General features: G+C 47.1%; 1 protein-coding gene across 1 annotated transcript; it reads left to right on the forward strand.

The window, feature by feature from the left end:
* Window positions 1-519: 519 nt before the first annotated feature.
* On the forward strand, window positions 520-5,911 carry RXFP3 (relaxin family peptide receptor 3). The gene has a single exon (XM_036403965.2). It carries the CDS (start codon window positions 697-699, stop codon window positions 2,032-2,034), a length of 1,338 nt encoding a protein of 445 aa, XP_036259858.1. The 5' UTR covers window positions 520-696; the 3' UTR covers window positions 2,035-5,911.
* Window positions 5,912-14,690: the final 8,779 nt, after the last annotated feature.

Genomic DNA, 14,690 nt, shown 5'->3' on the forward strand with positions numbered 1-14,690 from the left:
GGGAAGCGGGGATCACATCAGGAGATGGGGGATCATATAGGGGAAGGGAGCATGACACCGGCGGGGGAGGGAGGGCATCGCCTCTGGCCGGGCAATTGCCGCGCTAAGCCCGAAGGAGCGCCCGGTTGATTCACACGCGCCGTTCCCGGTCAAGTGTGCGGGACGGGACGGGAAGGGACGGAACAGGTCGGGACGGGGAGGGACGAGAAGGAAAGGGACGGGATGAAACGGAACAGAACAGGACGGGGCGATCCGCGTGAGCAGCCGCGGGGGCAGCGGGGGCGCGGGGGCCGCGCTCAGCACCGGGGAGAGCTCCGCGCCCACCGCGCATGCCCCGCCCCGCCGGCGCGGATAAAAGCGCGGCGCGGAGCCCAGCGGCGCCAGCCGTGCCACCGCGCCAGCCCTGTCACCGTGCCAGCCGTGCCACCTCGCCAGCCGTGCCACCGCGCCAGCCGTGTCACCGTGCCAGCCGTGCCACCTCGCCAGCCGTGCCACCGCGCCAGCCCTGTCACCGTGCCAGCCGTGCCACCTCGCCAGCCGTGCCACCGCGCCAGCCGTGCCACTGCACAGCCGGCACCGCACCGCCGGCACCGCGCCGTGCCTGGACCCTGCCGCCGCCCCAGCAGCCCGCCCGCCGCCGCTGGTCAGCCTCTGGGGAAAAAGCTCCCGCGGACCCGTCTCCCACCCTAGTATGGGATGGGCGAGCCCTGCGAGCGCGGTGCCTGCTCGCCAGCCTCTGGCATAAAGGAAGGAGCAGACAGGGAGTCCTGGGACACGCCGCTGGCTTTCCTGGAGAGCCCTCAGATGGACAACGGCAGCAACGTGTCCTTCCTGCAGTTCTTGAAGACCATCAACCTGGAGCGAGCCGACGGGATGCAGGGGGACAGTTCTGACGTGGTGAGGATTGTCATTTCACTGGTGTACTCCGTGGTGTGTGCCCTGGGACTGGTGGGCAACCTGCTAGTGCTCTACCTGATGAAAAGCAAGCAAGGCTGGAGGAAATCCTCCATCAATCTCTTTGTCACCAGCCTGGCAGTGACTGACTTCCAGTTTGTGCTGACCTTGCCATTCTGGGCAGTGGAGAATGCACTGGACTTCAACTGGCTCTTTGGCAAGGCAATGTGTAAGATCGTCTCCTACGTGACAGCAATGAACATGTATGCCAGTGTGTTCTTTCTCACTGCCATGAGTGTGGCTCGATACCGCTCTGTGGCTTCAGCCTTGAAGAATCAGCGTCGAAGAGACCCGTTGGGTGGCTGCTGCTCTGCCAAGTGGCTTTGTGCACTCATCTGGCTGTCTGCTGTCCTGGCTTCCCTGCCCCATGCCATTTTTTCCACCACTGCCACTGTCTTTGATGATGTTCTCTGTCTTGTCAAGTTCCCAGAGGGCCGAGGCAACAATGCCCAATTGTGGCTGGGTCTGTACCACATCCAGAAGGTGCTGCTAGGCTTCCTGGTACCGCTGGTCGTCATTAGCCTCTGCTACTTGCTCCTGGTGCGCTTCATCAGTGACAAGCACGTGGGCAGCACCTGCAGCGGCCCCAGCATCAAGCGCCGCTCCAAAGTGACTAGGTCAGTGTCCATCGTGGTGCTGTCCTTCTTCTTGTGCTGGCTGCCTAACCAAGCACTTACAACCTGGGGGATACTCATCAAACTCAACGTGGTGCACTTCAGCAACGAGTACTTTCTCTCCCAAGTGTACCTCTTCCCCATCAGCGTGTGCCTGGCACACTCCAACAGCTGCCTCAATCCCATCCTCTACTGCCTCATGCGCAGGGAGTTCCGCAAGGCCCTGAAGAACCTCCTCTGGAGGATCACCTCCCCTTCCCTCACCACCATGCGCCCTTTCACTGACACCAGCAAGCCTGAGAAGGAGGAGCAGGCCCTGCATGCTATGATGCCTGTCCAGCCTGTCCCTGCTGCTCCCCGTGCTGCAGCCGTGCAGGCAGAGGTGGCCTATTACCCGCCTGGGGTGGTGATGTACAGCAGCCGCTACGACCTGCTGCCTGCCGGCTCCATGGAGCAGCACTGCTGAGAGGGCAGGGGGCTCTGGGGGCTGGCACAGTGCCAGATGTGGCCTGGGGATATTGAATACCTGGTCAGGAAAAGGGGAGGAGGGATGAGTAAAGGAGGACTTCTGTGTGAGAGATGCTCTTTTGCGGTTTTGTCTGCCCTTGGAGACACTTGATGGACGTTGTTTGGAAGATGCACCCTGAGCTGGAGAACAGGACTAGGAGGAGGTAGTGGTGGGATGTCTCTATGAGATGCTTTTTATTGCTTCTGCCTATGCTGGGGAACAAGGACTAATGAGGGTGATGGGACCCCAACCAGGGAGGATGCAGGATGTGTAAAGCAGCACAGGGAGGTGAGGGGCTGGCTGGGGTGGACTGAGGCTGGAAGGCCTTAACCACATCCCCTCAAGCTGGAGCTGCAAGCAGCTCTCCCACCTTGTGTGGTTTTTTGTGGCAGGGAGAGGGAGCTGAGCTGCTTTCTCCCTGCTGCAGGACCCTGTAAACATCACTGCTTCCTGGGCTCCACTGAGGGCTGGGGATCAGACAGCCTCTCTTCTATTTCAAACCTACCCTGAGGGGAACAGCCAGCACAAATAGGTACAAAGCTCCTGCTTGTTCAGGCTTGGCGCCTTTCCCCTCTTTTAGGGACTTGGGAAAGAGCAGGGACAAGGAACACTGTGCTCCCCTCCAGATCAGTGCAGGATCTGCTTTTCTAGCTACCCCCCATCCCCCCAGCTGCTGTCAGGGCATAAAGTAACCCAGACAGACAAGGAGAAACCCAAGGATGGAATTTGCAGCTTCATGGGGTGTTCCTTTGCCTGGGTTTGGAGGGAGGGTGTGAGCCCCCTAATACTGTTCCCTACCTCTCTCCAGGCCACTGAGGGGAAAGGAAACCTCTGAGCACCAGACCATGGAGATGCAAGACAGCATCTCTCCCAGGGCACTGAGGTTGCAGGCTTAATTTTTGCTGCACTTCAGACTGTTCATATTTCACTTCAGGAAATCAGCAAAACTGTAAATAAAATATTTTTAAAAAGGGAAAAAGAAACACCCCTAGCCACTTCAAATCACTTGCTCTGGGATACTTCTGGGTTCACTTAAAACCAAGCACAAAGGCTTTAGTTCTGCTGAGGGTTTGCACTGACTCTTGCCAGTTTTTCAAGTGAAGTTCAGTTCAGGTCCTCTAGTCTGAGCAGCCCTAGGGCCTGCAGTGCTTATGTAGCCTAGAGAATGTCAGGGATTGGCCTTTACCAGCCTCTATTCCACAGAAATGCCTGAGAAATAATTTGAGGCTTATCTGAATCAAACTTTTAGGGGGATGAAAAAAGTGTAATTTTAAGCTGTGAAAATTTTTATGATGAGGCTATATATCTACTTAAAATATTTTTTTATTATGAGGAAAAAAATTTGAAACCAAAAGTTCAAAGCATTTGTTTTAAATGATAGGAAGGTGCAACATTTCTGGTTTTGATTTCAGAACACAAGTTCATTAATCCCTAGTACTGCATATAAGATAATTATATAAATACAATTTTCAAAACTGTTTTCTATTTCCAAACCCTTTCCTTGCAGTCTAACTCCAACATCTGCCTGATTCTGCTATAAAGGCATTTATGCAGAGGGTTGTTTGTCACCTCTAAGTACTGACATGGAGAACACTTGCTGTTTCTGTCCAGAGAAAGCTGCTACACCATAGTGGCAATTACACTTTTCAGACTCTGTTAGGTGTACTGAACGTGTTGGTAACTCCTGTTGTAAAATTTGTTTGGTCTGAAAGCAGCTGGTTCTGCTACCTGCAAGGAGAAGTTATCTTTTTTTCCAAGGCAGAAAAGACTTCTCCAGCCTTGGGCATTTGCTAATGGGGAAGATACTGATTTACAAGTTGTCTGAAGAAGAGCAGCAGAAGTGAGCTGGTGGCTGATGGGCACACTTACACAGATGCAAAGACTCCGAAGAAATCAGACATATCCGCAGAAGAACTTGAGCATCTAAGTACTGTATAACTGCCTCTCTAACCTCCTAAATCCTGACTTGGTTGACCGGTGAAGTCTGTAGGTACTTAAGTTTTTTCTAGTAAAATTTTTGTGCCTAGAAACCTGTTCCTGAGCATGCCTAAATCTGCTTAATTCTGTAGCACTTATTTCTGTGCTTAATGGGGATATTTCTCTTGGGACTGGCCACAGTGTGTATCCTGTGAGGGAGGCAACTCCGCATCCCAACACAGAAGACCCTGTGCCAGGCCACGCAGTTAGTCAGAAGCGGCTGTGAACTCAACTCATTTCCCCCATCCTTTAGAATCTGTGCCTGGATGTGCTGCTTCTGTTCCAGCTTCAATGTATGTGCAGATTATGCTCGTTCCCCCTCCCTTGTGAAATGCTAAATTAGTGGTGACAGCTATCCCCCACAGCCTGAGAGATTCAGTTCCCTTTTCCACATCCCAGGGGAGTGGCTCAATCTCTGGGCCACTTTGTGAATGTGCTCATATTCTCTGGCCTGAAACAGTTCCCTGTTGCCTGAATTGCTCAGTGTTGCTGGATCTTAATGGCAACAAAAGCCCTCGAATCAGCTTGGCAGCACAGTGGTTAGGGTGTAATCTCCAAAGAGGAATTGTGGAGAGATTTTTTTCAGCAAATACAGAATAGAAATTGGATCCAGATCTGAGTTCTAGGTCTCCCTTTCCCAAGGACAGTGGTAAACTTCCTCCCACGTCCTATTTCAATTAAAGTTCTAGTATGCTATCCGGAACCTGAGGTCTTTCTAGATCTGCTGGTAAAGCAGCTTAATCTGCTAAAGGATTTGCAAAAAACTGCATTTCTGATGTGGGAGAAAGCCCTAATTTCTGTGTTGCAGGTGAAGAAAGTTGCACAGTTGTATGAGAAAAGGATACCATGAGCTCTTAATTCCAGAGTTCAGAGAGAGAGATAATCATGTTTCTGTAGGCCAGGAGAAAGTATCTAAATTAAGGACATGGGAGGAATCTCACAGCCAGATGCTGTTCTTACTGTTTGCTTTTGAATAGAGTAATTTCTTGCTTAACTTGCTGGAAAATTTTTCCCTATCTGATGTTTAACTGTTCTTGTGCATTAAATAAACAGCTTTCCAAGCATCTGAAGTGTAACTATGAATTTCAGTAGATAGAAAACTGCCTGAAAGACAGCCTCTGTGGTGCTCAGCATGGCAAAACCCATGTGCTTTTGTGAGTGTCAGTGTAGACATAATTTTGTGCCAGGAAAATAGTAAATACACAGGTGATCAGAACAGCACATAGTTAGCCCAGAGTGCCAATGTACCATTGTCAGAGGAAACCCCAGGTGTCTGATCACTAGAGACATAAAACCCTCCCATTTGGCAAATCACCCAAACATGAAAATACCTTGTGAGTGTATAGGGACTGGACAATGAAATTAGTGGGCAGCTCTCTCACAAGCCACTGATCACCCAGTGTAAGTCATGGATCTGCTGTTTCAAAGAGGCACAATGCATCCACACTTGGCCAAATGCTGATTTAGGGCAGATCAGGAGCCCAGGCTGTGCAGGTCAGTGCATGTCCAGCACACAGAGAGCACTGCTCTAGCAACACAGGAGCAGAGAGAAATCCTGCTTCACCTCAGCTGTGAGTCCCAGCTAACAGCACAAAATCTGTCTGTGTGCTGCATGGGCAGGGGCACCAGCCTAGGTCTTGGCAGAAGGTGCAGTTGCTCTGTTTGCATAGGGTGTGTGGCCTCAGCAGAGGATCATTCCAGCTCAACAACAACAAATCCTACTGAATATCCCGGGGTTTCATAAGTAATGACTACAACACCTTTCAAAAACTGTTTCCTACAAATGTTCGTGTCTTTGTTTGTAACAATCATCTTTTCATGTACTAAAATAAACATTGCTGAAGGATACAAAACAATACTTACAGAATTCTTGACAAGATTTTCCTGCTTGGTCTCCTTCTGTTACAGAGTCCCGGTGGGGTGCTGGTAGAGAGGTGCACTTGGTTATAGAAGGGTAGGGACCTGAAGGTGCAGGCTGACATCTAGTGACAAACTGAGGGAACCTTTAAAGGCCGGATATTTTCATTAGGCAAAGACTTTGATTCTTTAGGGACGTTTAAGTATCTCAGCCCCTTAAACAACTAACCAAGGTCTTAATGTAATAACAACCTCCAATTGCATTTCCAGGTTTCCCTTTGAAATACCTCTTCGGTGGAAATGCTGTTTCACTTTCTCAGTGAGTTATTCTGGCACTCACTTTAACAGTAAAAAAAAATCCAGTCCCCTTCATTCCCATTCACGACTGTCTGCTCTAAAATTGATTATTCAATTGAGCGTGTGCTCAGAAGCTCTGATCTAATTTGTATCCCTGAGCTGGAGCAGGAGCAGATATGAGTGTGGTGCAATTCAAGGACATTAGATTGAGAGCTTGGAACTTCTTTTTTTAGTGAGGGTTTTTTCCTCAAAAGATAATTCCTAATTTTCCATTTAAAGAGGGTTACTGAAAATATCTTTTTATCATTATGAGAGCGGTTAAAAGAATATCTTCTAGGTAAAATCCCAGTAGCAGTCAGTGCCATGAGTAGCCAGTTAACTCATTCCCGTGCTAAAGTGTAGCTGATAATACTCATTAGCAGGTTTCTCTGTCTATGTCTGTGCATAGACTCAGAGTCCTTCCCAAAATCTTAACAGTAAAATATAGATTCACAAGATGGCTGAGAAAATCGGGCCAAAAGATCAGCTGCAGACTGAAGCAGTTTCTTTAGTTAACATTTTTTTGGAAACCTTGACTTCCTGATTGGAAAGGACTGATTACTCTTCAGTGTGAAAAATCACAAAATAAAGTATCTTACTCAGATACCAGCTCTCTCCCTTACTTGTCCATTTCTTGGGATAACAAGGTACTGTTTCTCCAAGGACTTGTGTTTTTCCTTCAGATCAGCTGAATGAGTATGGTCAGTTGTACAATGGCCAAATTCCCTGTTCAACACTGACTTCTAAAATCATTGTTCAATGAACCCTCCCACTTTTGCTCAGCTGAACCTCACACTGGATGAAACTGGAATCTTGTGGAAAATTACTTGTGTCTGTATTTGTGAAGAAGACTGATCAGCACGCTGACATCAGGTGGGTGACTCCCACACCAGGGGGTTGTGCCACCATTCAAAGGGTCCTTAATGGGCTGAGAAATGGTGTGACAGGAACCTCAGGCATCTGCACCAAGGGGATAACAAAGTCCTGCACTCTCTGCACCAGCACAGGCTGGAGCCCAGTTCACTGGAAAGCTGAGAAGGAGCTGGGGACAAGGTAGATATGAGCCAGCAATGGGCCTGTGCAGCACAGCCTAGCAGCATCCTGGGCTGCACTGGGCAGGACACTGCCTGCAGGCCAGGGAGGGGCTCCTGCCCTCTGCTCAGCCTGGTGAGACACATCTGGGATGCTGTGCCCAGTCCTGGGCAGGTTACCCAGTTCTGGAGTATTTACCAGGGAGGCTGCAGTATGATGGAGGGCTTGCAGCATTTGCCATGTGAGGGGAGGCTGACAGAGCGGGAGGTGTTCAGCCTGGACCTCAGAAGGCTTTATCAGCGTGTGTAAATCTGATGTGGGTGGGGATTAAAGAAGATGAAATCAGACTCTTCTCAGTATTGTCCAGGGAATGGACAAGAGGCAATAGGCACAAACTAAAATTCCATCATTGAAATGTAAGAACAAAAAAAAAAACACAAAAAACCTTTCAAATGGTGTGGTCAAGCACTGGAACAGGTTGCCTGGAGAGTTTCCAACTTTGGAGATGCTCAGAATCTGACTTAATGCTTATTGTACTTCTTTAGCAACCCTGTGCTGAGCAGGGGGCTTGTATTGGGTCATCTCCAGAGGCCACCCCAACTATTCTGTGCTTTTATGTGATATTCTGATAGCAAATGGATTGCTCTGGATGTGTCTTTGTTCCAATACAGTGGAATTAGCATTAGTGTCTGTCTTGCTTGATGTTTATTCTGAAAAACCTCTACAAATTTTATGCCCTCAAATAATCTATTACTATGTATTTCAAATCACCTATTCAATGAGTTTTAAAAATGTTTTAATTACTTTTAATTTCTGCTGAAATGGTGGAGGTGGCTTAGAGTAAATATAGTCTTCCTCTTGGCCCATCAAAAGTCACTTCCTGCTGAAATCTAGTCCCTTGTTCATAGGCCAATCCAGTGATGGATATAGAGGTATAGAGAGCAAACCATGAGGTCCTGAAGGTAAAAGAGATCCTTCTCTTAGGAGAAGTAAATAACTGCTCAGTTTGTAGAGTGGATCATAACAGGGAAAAGAAGAATCTGGTTTAAATTTCAGGTCTCATTTTCAGAGATGTAAACTGAAATATTGAATTTTGAGCACACTTGATATAAACTAATTCCAAGGAAAATATTCCAAAATGCAAAATCCCTGTCCAGAAAAGAATATCACCCTTTGATAAGGTGCCATCTTTTTCACAGAGAGAATCATAGTTCCAAAAGCTGTTTTATTGCCATGTTTTGCAGTGTTATGGTAATCTAACAATCTAACAATATTTGGGATATATTTCTTAAAGGCCTACTTGTTGAGATTTGGTGTTTTGTTGGAACTGCAGCAGTTATTAAAGAAACACGTGGCCTCTGTGGAAACTGAATAACTTGCAAGTTGCATTGCAAGCTAACATAATTTATTTTTTCAAAAAATCAGATCTGAATGTTGGAGAAACCCCAAATAATCTGAGATACATATGCACTTATACAGTGGTCTGCCAGCCATGCAGATCCCCAGTGTAAAGCTCCCAGGCTTCAGCAAATGCCATCTCTGTCAGAAACGTTTCCCTTCCTTCTTGTCACTCCTTAGACTCCACATTTGTCACATTTCCTTCTCAGCATCTAAAGAGCAGAGGAGCCTTGAAATCAGAGGTGTCCAAGACTCTGGCGCTGCCTCCCTCTGTGCTGCCCCCCTGTCCCCCCACCTCCTGATGCACTTCAGCTGCCGTGAGCCAATGCCACAAAAACTCCTGTGCCAAACAAGCAGGAAACGGCTGCACTGCAGGATTGACTCTTGGCTTCAGCACTGAAGGCTTCCAAGGCCAGATCTTGCCATGAGCTTGATGCTAAACGTGTCCATGGGGGGCTCCCACCACCACATGTCCACAGGGCAGTGCCTGCAATGCATCAGGCAAGCGGGCTACAGCTGGCAGCGAGCAGCTTTCCTTGGGTGTCTAAGCACGAAAAGGAAGAGAGAACTGGACAGCAGCAGCTCCCCAAGGTGAGGAACCGGCGGAGTGCAGAGCGGAGGGCAGGGGAGGGGACAGCGGAGGGGACAGCGGAGGGGACAGCGGAGGGCAGGGGAGGGGCCAGCGGAGGGCAGGGGAGGGGACAGCGGAGGGGACAGCGGAGGGCAGGGGAGGGGACAGCGGAGGGGACAGCGGAGGGGACAGGGCTGGGCAAGGCTGGGCAGGGCTGGGGGGGGCGGCTCCGAGGGCGCGGTGCTGGCGCTGAACAGCAGAGGGCAGCCGAGCGCCCGGCTCCCTCCGGAGCCCCGGGAATGAGCCTGGGAATGAGCCTCGGGAATGAGCCTCGGGAATGAGCCTCGGGAGTGGGCCTGGGAATGAGCCTCAGGAGTCGGCTTCAGGAATGGGCCTCGGGAATGAGCCTCGCCAAAAACTCCCCGTGCTCCGGAACCTCACACCAGGCAGCTCTCCCCCTGGAAGCAGAAGGCTTGCTCATCTCAGTCTACTGTGCAATCCAGGTTGGAAAACACTGACTTTTGTTTTCCTACTGCTGCAAGTGCTTGCCCACGGGAACAGCCTCCAGTTTGATGGCTCTGCCTGAAGTCACTATCCTTAACACACAGGTAAAATACCTGTGAGGTAAAGAGTTAATTTACAATTTAAAAAAAATGCAGCTGCTTAAGACATCTTGCATATCTGTAGGAGCAATGTGTGAAACTGAGCATTGTAGAAGGAACAGAATCATGGAATGGTCAGGTCGGAAGGGACCACAGTGTTCATCTGTTCCAGTCTTCCTGCTCAAGCAGGTTATCCTAGGACACAAGGCACAGGATTGTATCCAGAAGGTTCTTAAATAACTCCAGTGAGGGAGATGCCACAGGCTCTTTGGGAGATCTGTTCCAATGTTCCATTGTTATCAAAGAAATTCTTCATGTTCAGGTGGAACTTTCCATGCCTCAGTTCCTGCTCATTGTCCCTTGTCCTGTTGCTCAGCACCACTGAGCAGGGCCTGGTCCCTGCTCTGACCCCTCCCTGCGGACGCTGACAGACATTATGAGGTCCCCTCAGTCATCTCTTTAGAGGCTGAACATGCCCAACCCTCTCAGCCTTTCCTCATAAGAGAGATGCTCCAGTCCCTTGATCACCTTTGTAGCTCTCTGCTGGACCCACTCCAGGAGCTCCATGGTTTTTTTACTGAGGAGTCCAGAACGGGGCACAGCTCTCCAGACGCGGCCTCACCTGGGCTGAGCACAGGGGCAGGATCTCCTCCCTTGGCCTGCTGCCAACGCTCTTCCCAGTGCATCCCAGGACACCTTTGGCCCTCCTGGCCACAAGGGCACTGCTGGCTCATGGACAGCTTGTTGTCCACCAGGAGCCCCAGGTCCTTGTCCTTCTGCTTTCCAGCAGGTTGGGCCCAGCCCGTACCAGTGCCAGGGGTTGTTCCTCCCCAGGTGCAGGACACTGCACTTGCCTTTGTTGAACTTCAGACAATTCCTCTCTGCCCATCTCTCCAGGCTGTCCAGGTCCCTCTGAAGGGCTGCAGAGCCTCTGGGGTGCCGGCCACTCCTCAGCTTTGTGTCATCAGTGAATACCCTGAGGGGGCCTCTGCCCCTTCCAAGGACTGAGGTGAGACTGACTGGTTCTAGTTCCCTGTGTGCTTTTTCTTTCTTGCCTGTTTTGAAGATTGGGTGACATTTGCTTTCTTCCAGCCCTCAGGCACCTCTCCTGATCTCCATGACCTTTCAAAGATGATCATAAGCCCCCTGGCTATGATGTCTGCCAGCTCCCTCAGCATTTGTGGATGCATCACGTGAGGGCCCATAAAAATTACAAATTATTTTTCACAGTGCAGTCTTGAACAAGTGACCCTGAGCATTTGCCTCTTAAATTAACAAGATGGAGCAGCTAGAGAATGGAAAGGAATGCTGGAAACTTAGAGGGGAAAATTTTGTTTTATAGCTCATTTTTTATAGCTTTGTCATGCCAAAAACATTTACAGACATTTTACAGCAGATACTTCCACACAATCCTTCTACAGTTCAAAAATATCAAATGTCACCATTGCCACATTCACTTGCACCATTTTTTGACATGCTTCAGGGACTGGTAGTGATTCATAGGCACCAATGTGAAAGCTGTGAGTTCTCCCAAGGCAAAGACATTTATGATTCATGCTGACTTGTGTAGCCTTTCTGGAAAAAAAAGGTTTATCTTCCACAAGCCACCTGAGTTGCTTGTTTGCAAGCAAGTCAAAGAAACTTAATGAGAACATTATGAAACACAGAATGAACACTGAGGAAAAAAATCAGAATACTTGTGACATTACTAAGACTTCAAGTCCTCTAAAGAAGAGTCCAGAAGTTCCTTTAAGGATTTGCTTGCGTCACATGCCTGCTTGTTAAAGGGGAGTGAGTGGCAGATGTTGGTAAGAGAAAGAGAAAGGAAAGTGCCATGAAGATAAGGTGACAGACTTGTCTCCTGCCTTGCTCTGTTCAGCCATGACTGTTTCTGTGAGAGTGGGAGGGAGGAGGGTTGGTTATCACAGGACAGCTCATCTTTGAGAGGGTTTAGAGGAGGGATGCAAGGATAATTGAGGGACTGGAGCATCCCTTTCATGAGGAAAGGCTGAGGGAGCTGGGCTTGTTCAGCCCCGAAAAGAGGTGACTGAGGGGTTGTGGAGTCTCCCTCACTGGAGATATTCAAGAGCCGTCTGGACACAATCCTGTGCCGGGTGCTCTGGGATGGCCCTGCTGGAGCAGGGAGGCTGGACCAGATGACTCACGGTGGTCCCTTCCTACCTGACCCATCCTGTGATTCTGTGTGGTTTGTCTAAGTGTATCATTTACATAAATATGATACAGAGAGGATCTTTATTTATTTGATTTTATGTATATGGAAATAAAACCAGATGAGAAAGATCAGGCATAGGGTACTTGTAACTTTATACTCACATGTCTGCTATAAAGTTGATGTTAAGTACAGTAAATAATCATATTGATAATGGCTCAAGTCCAGAACTGGTGTAAAAGCACAGAAGAGGTGGAACTTCTCAAATTAATAGCATTACAGTACAATCCTTCAAAACCTTCAACATTTTTAACATTTTTAGCATTTCTTTTGCTGAAATAAATATTTTATCCCCTTTCACGTATTAGTAATATATTATATTAGTGATGTACATTAGTAACATTTCTATTGCTAAAAGAAATACTTATTTTATCCCCTTTTATGAGTTAGTAAGATTTTATATTGTTTTCAATAACACTTGAGATACATTTTCAACTTCAGAATGAGCATCAGAATTTTTTTTTGTTTTTGTTTATACATTGTTTTCCAAATTGTATATACTTTTTTGTCAGTTTGCCATTTCTAACAAAGACTCATAAAGATACTGTCTCAAAGTCCTGGGAACAATACAGGATGTTTTTATGGAGATTTCCAGAGAAAAGATGACTTTAATGTTTCTGTCATCTGTAGCCGACAGTGGGTTTTAAAGGGAAAGATCACGAGGTCACAAGAAATGATAATATTAGTTCCTGAAACAATTTTTTCTGAATAAATCTGTAAATAAAAGCACTGATATACATGATCTGTAAATAAAAGCACTTCTCACTTCTCTCTGCATGTTCAGAACCCTTCTTTCATTGCCACAGATCTGTGGTCCCTTTGTGGGCTTGAATCAATGCCAGCATCCTCTTTGTGTAACAGAGCAGGGATAACATTGACTATTTAAATGTTAATGTTCTAATGGTGTTAAACCTCAAAGAAAATACTGACAATGACATAGGTAAACATTGCAAAATTTCTTTTGCAGCCTCACAGTGGAATAAGAGCTTTATGACCTCAGCTCCTGGTGCACAAGTTTATGTGGTGCAGTCCAGTGAAACCAGATCACTTCCTCCTTTATCTGTTTTTATGGCTTCATAGATGCCTCGCTCTTCCCTTGAAAATTCATCCTCCCAGGAGATATGGAGGTAATGGAAGTTAGTGACTTAATGATGGCATAAAGATAATTGGGAAGACAACAATCCTTCATTTTCTGGCTTCCTCCTGTTTGTGCCTGTTGAGGCCCTTGTGCTCCAGCTGTCTCTGCACCTACAAACTGTTTCAAACACAGTCCAGGGGCTCTGTCTTCCCAGTCTTTCTCTTTCATGGGTGTGAAATGAAGAGCCACAAAACAAAAGAAAACATGAAATGTGGCTTCTTCAAAAGGCAGGAAGGATGCAGATGCTGTGGTGAGGTTTGCCACGCACTGAGCCCCTTTTGGGCCCTCAGTGGAGACAATCAGCATCAAGAAAAGGTATCTGAGGCTCCCACAGGCTTGTTAAAATTAATAAGAATTTACCTAGGATAAAATTGGTTTTCCTGAGAATATGTGACTCACTCTACTCTTGAAAACAAAGAAGAAGGATGAAGCTGATGCATCTCTGCAGAGGCACTTGATGCTGAAATGTAGCCATTTATTTTTGGTGTTGTCAGTTCTTGTCTTGCAGAGCTTCTAAGAGCTGATAAGCTCAACACTGCATTTCTCTGAACAGTGTTGATGATACATGTGCAACATTAAGAATAAAAACAACCATAAACACCATACTTGCCCATAGTCTCTCAATGTTCATTAACAATATTGCATTAGCAGATGGCTTCAGGTGGCTTAACATATAACATAGTGGATGGATGTGACAGTTTTAAGGACAGAGGAAGCACAGCATAAATACAGTATATTGCTTTCACAAACAGGTTTTCAAAACTCTAGCAGTATTATAAAAATAAGAAAGAAGCTTCATATGCAATGAAATACAAATAATTGGGCCTATGTATTTACTGTACAGTAATTCCTGATAGTGCTTTGCAGAACTGAATTTCTCTATAATATTCTGTAGAGACCAAATGACATTTCAGGCAAAGCATGAAGGAAAACAGAGAAAACAGAGATTCTACTTTAAGGTAAATGCTGTAATAACCAATGTCAAGATTTATGCGGTCACCCAGCTGCCAAATCCTTCCACTGGCCAAGTTCATTTTTTCAATTACAGCATCAGAACTGAGAAGCCACTTTTTAAAGAAGGAAGGAATGGCAGCTGTTTCCCATAGACAGATTTTTAGGTACCTATGCATGGATCTGCAAAGCAGACTTTCCTGACAAGCTCAGCCAGTACTTTCACTTTGTTCATACAGAAGCAGCAGTATCCAGTACAAGATAATTACTTTACAGTAATGCTTTTAAACAATAAGCTTCAATCTTTTTTATATTCCAGTCATTTTTCACACTCAAATCTGCTTTTGACAGTAGCTGGTAATTAACTGATCCCATTTAGCAGTACCACTAATGATAACAGAACTGTACCCTACATGGCCTCTGACACCTGTTTGAATCTTCTGCAGCTTTTGACTACTGGAGGCAACAGCCCCCAGCTTAGGACACTTGAAGAACAAGATAAATAAAAACTTTCTTTCTAAC

The sequence above is a fragment of the Molothrus ater genome, chromosome Z, assembly GCF_012460135.2.
Source record: "Molothrus ater isolate BHLD 08-10-18 breed brown headed cowbird chromosome Z, BPBGC_Mater_1.1, whole genome shotgun sequence".
NCBI lineage: Eukaryota > Metazoa > Chordata > Aves > Passeriformes > Icteridae > Molothrus > Molothrus ater.

Bases quoted from the DNA above. Each gene is read 5' to 3' on its own strand.
- RXFP3 (XM_036403965.2), top strand. From the start codon at position 697: ATGGGCGAGCCCTGCGAGCGCGGTGCCTGCTCGCCAGCCTCTGGCATA.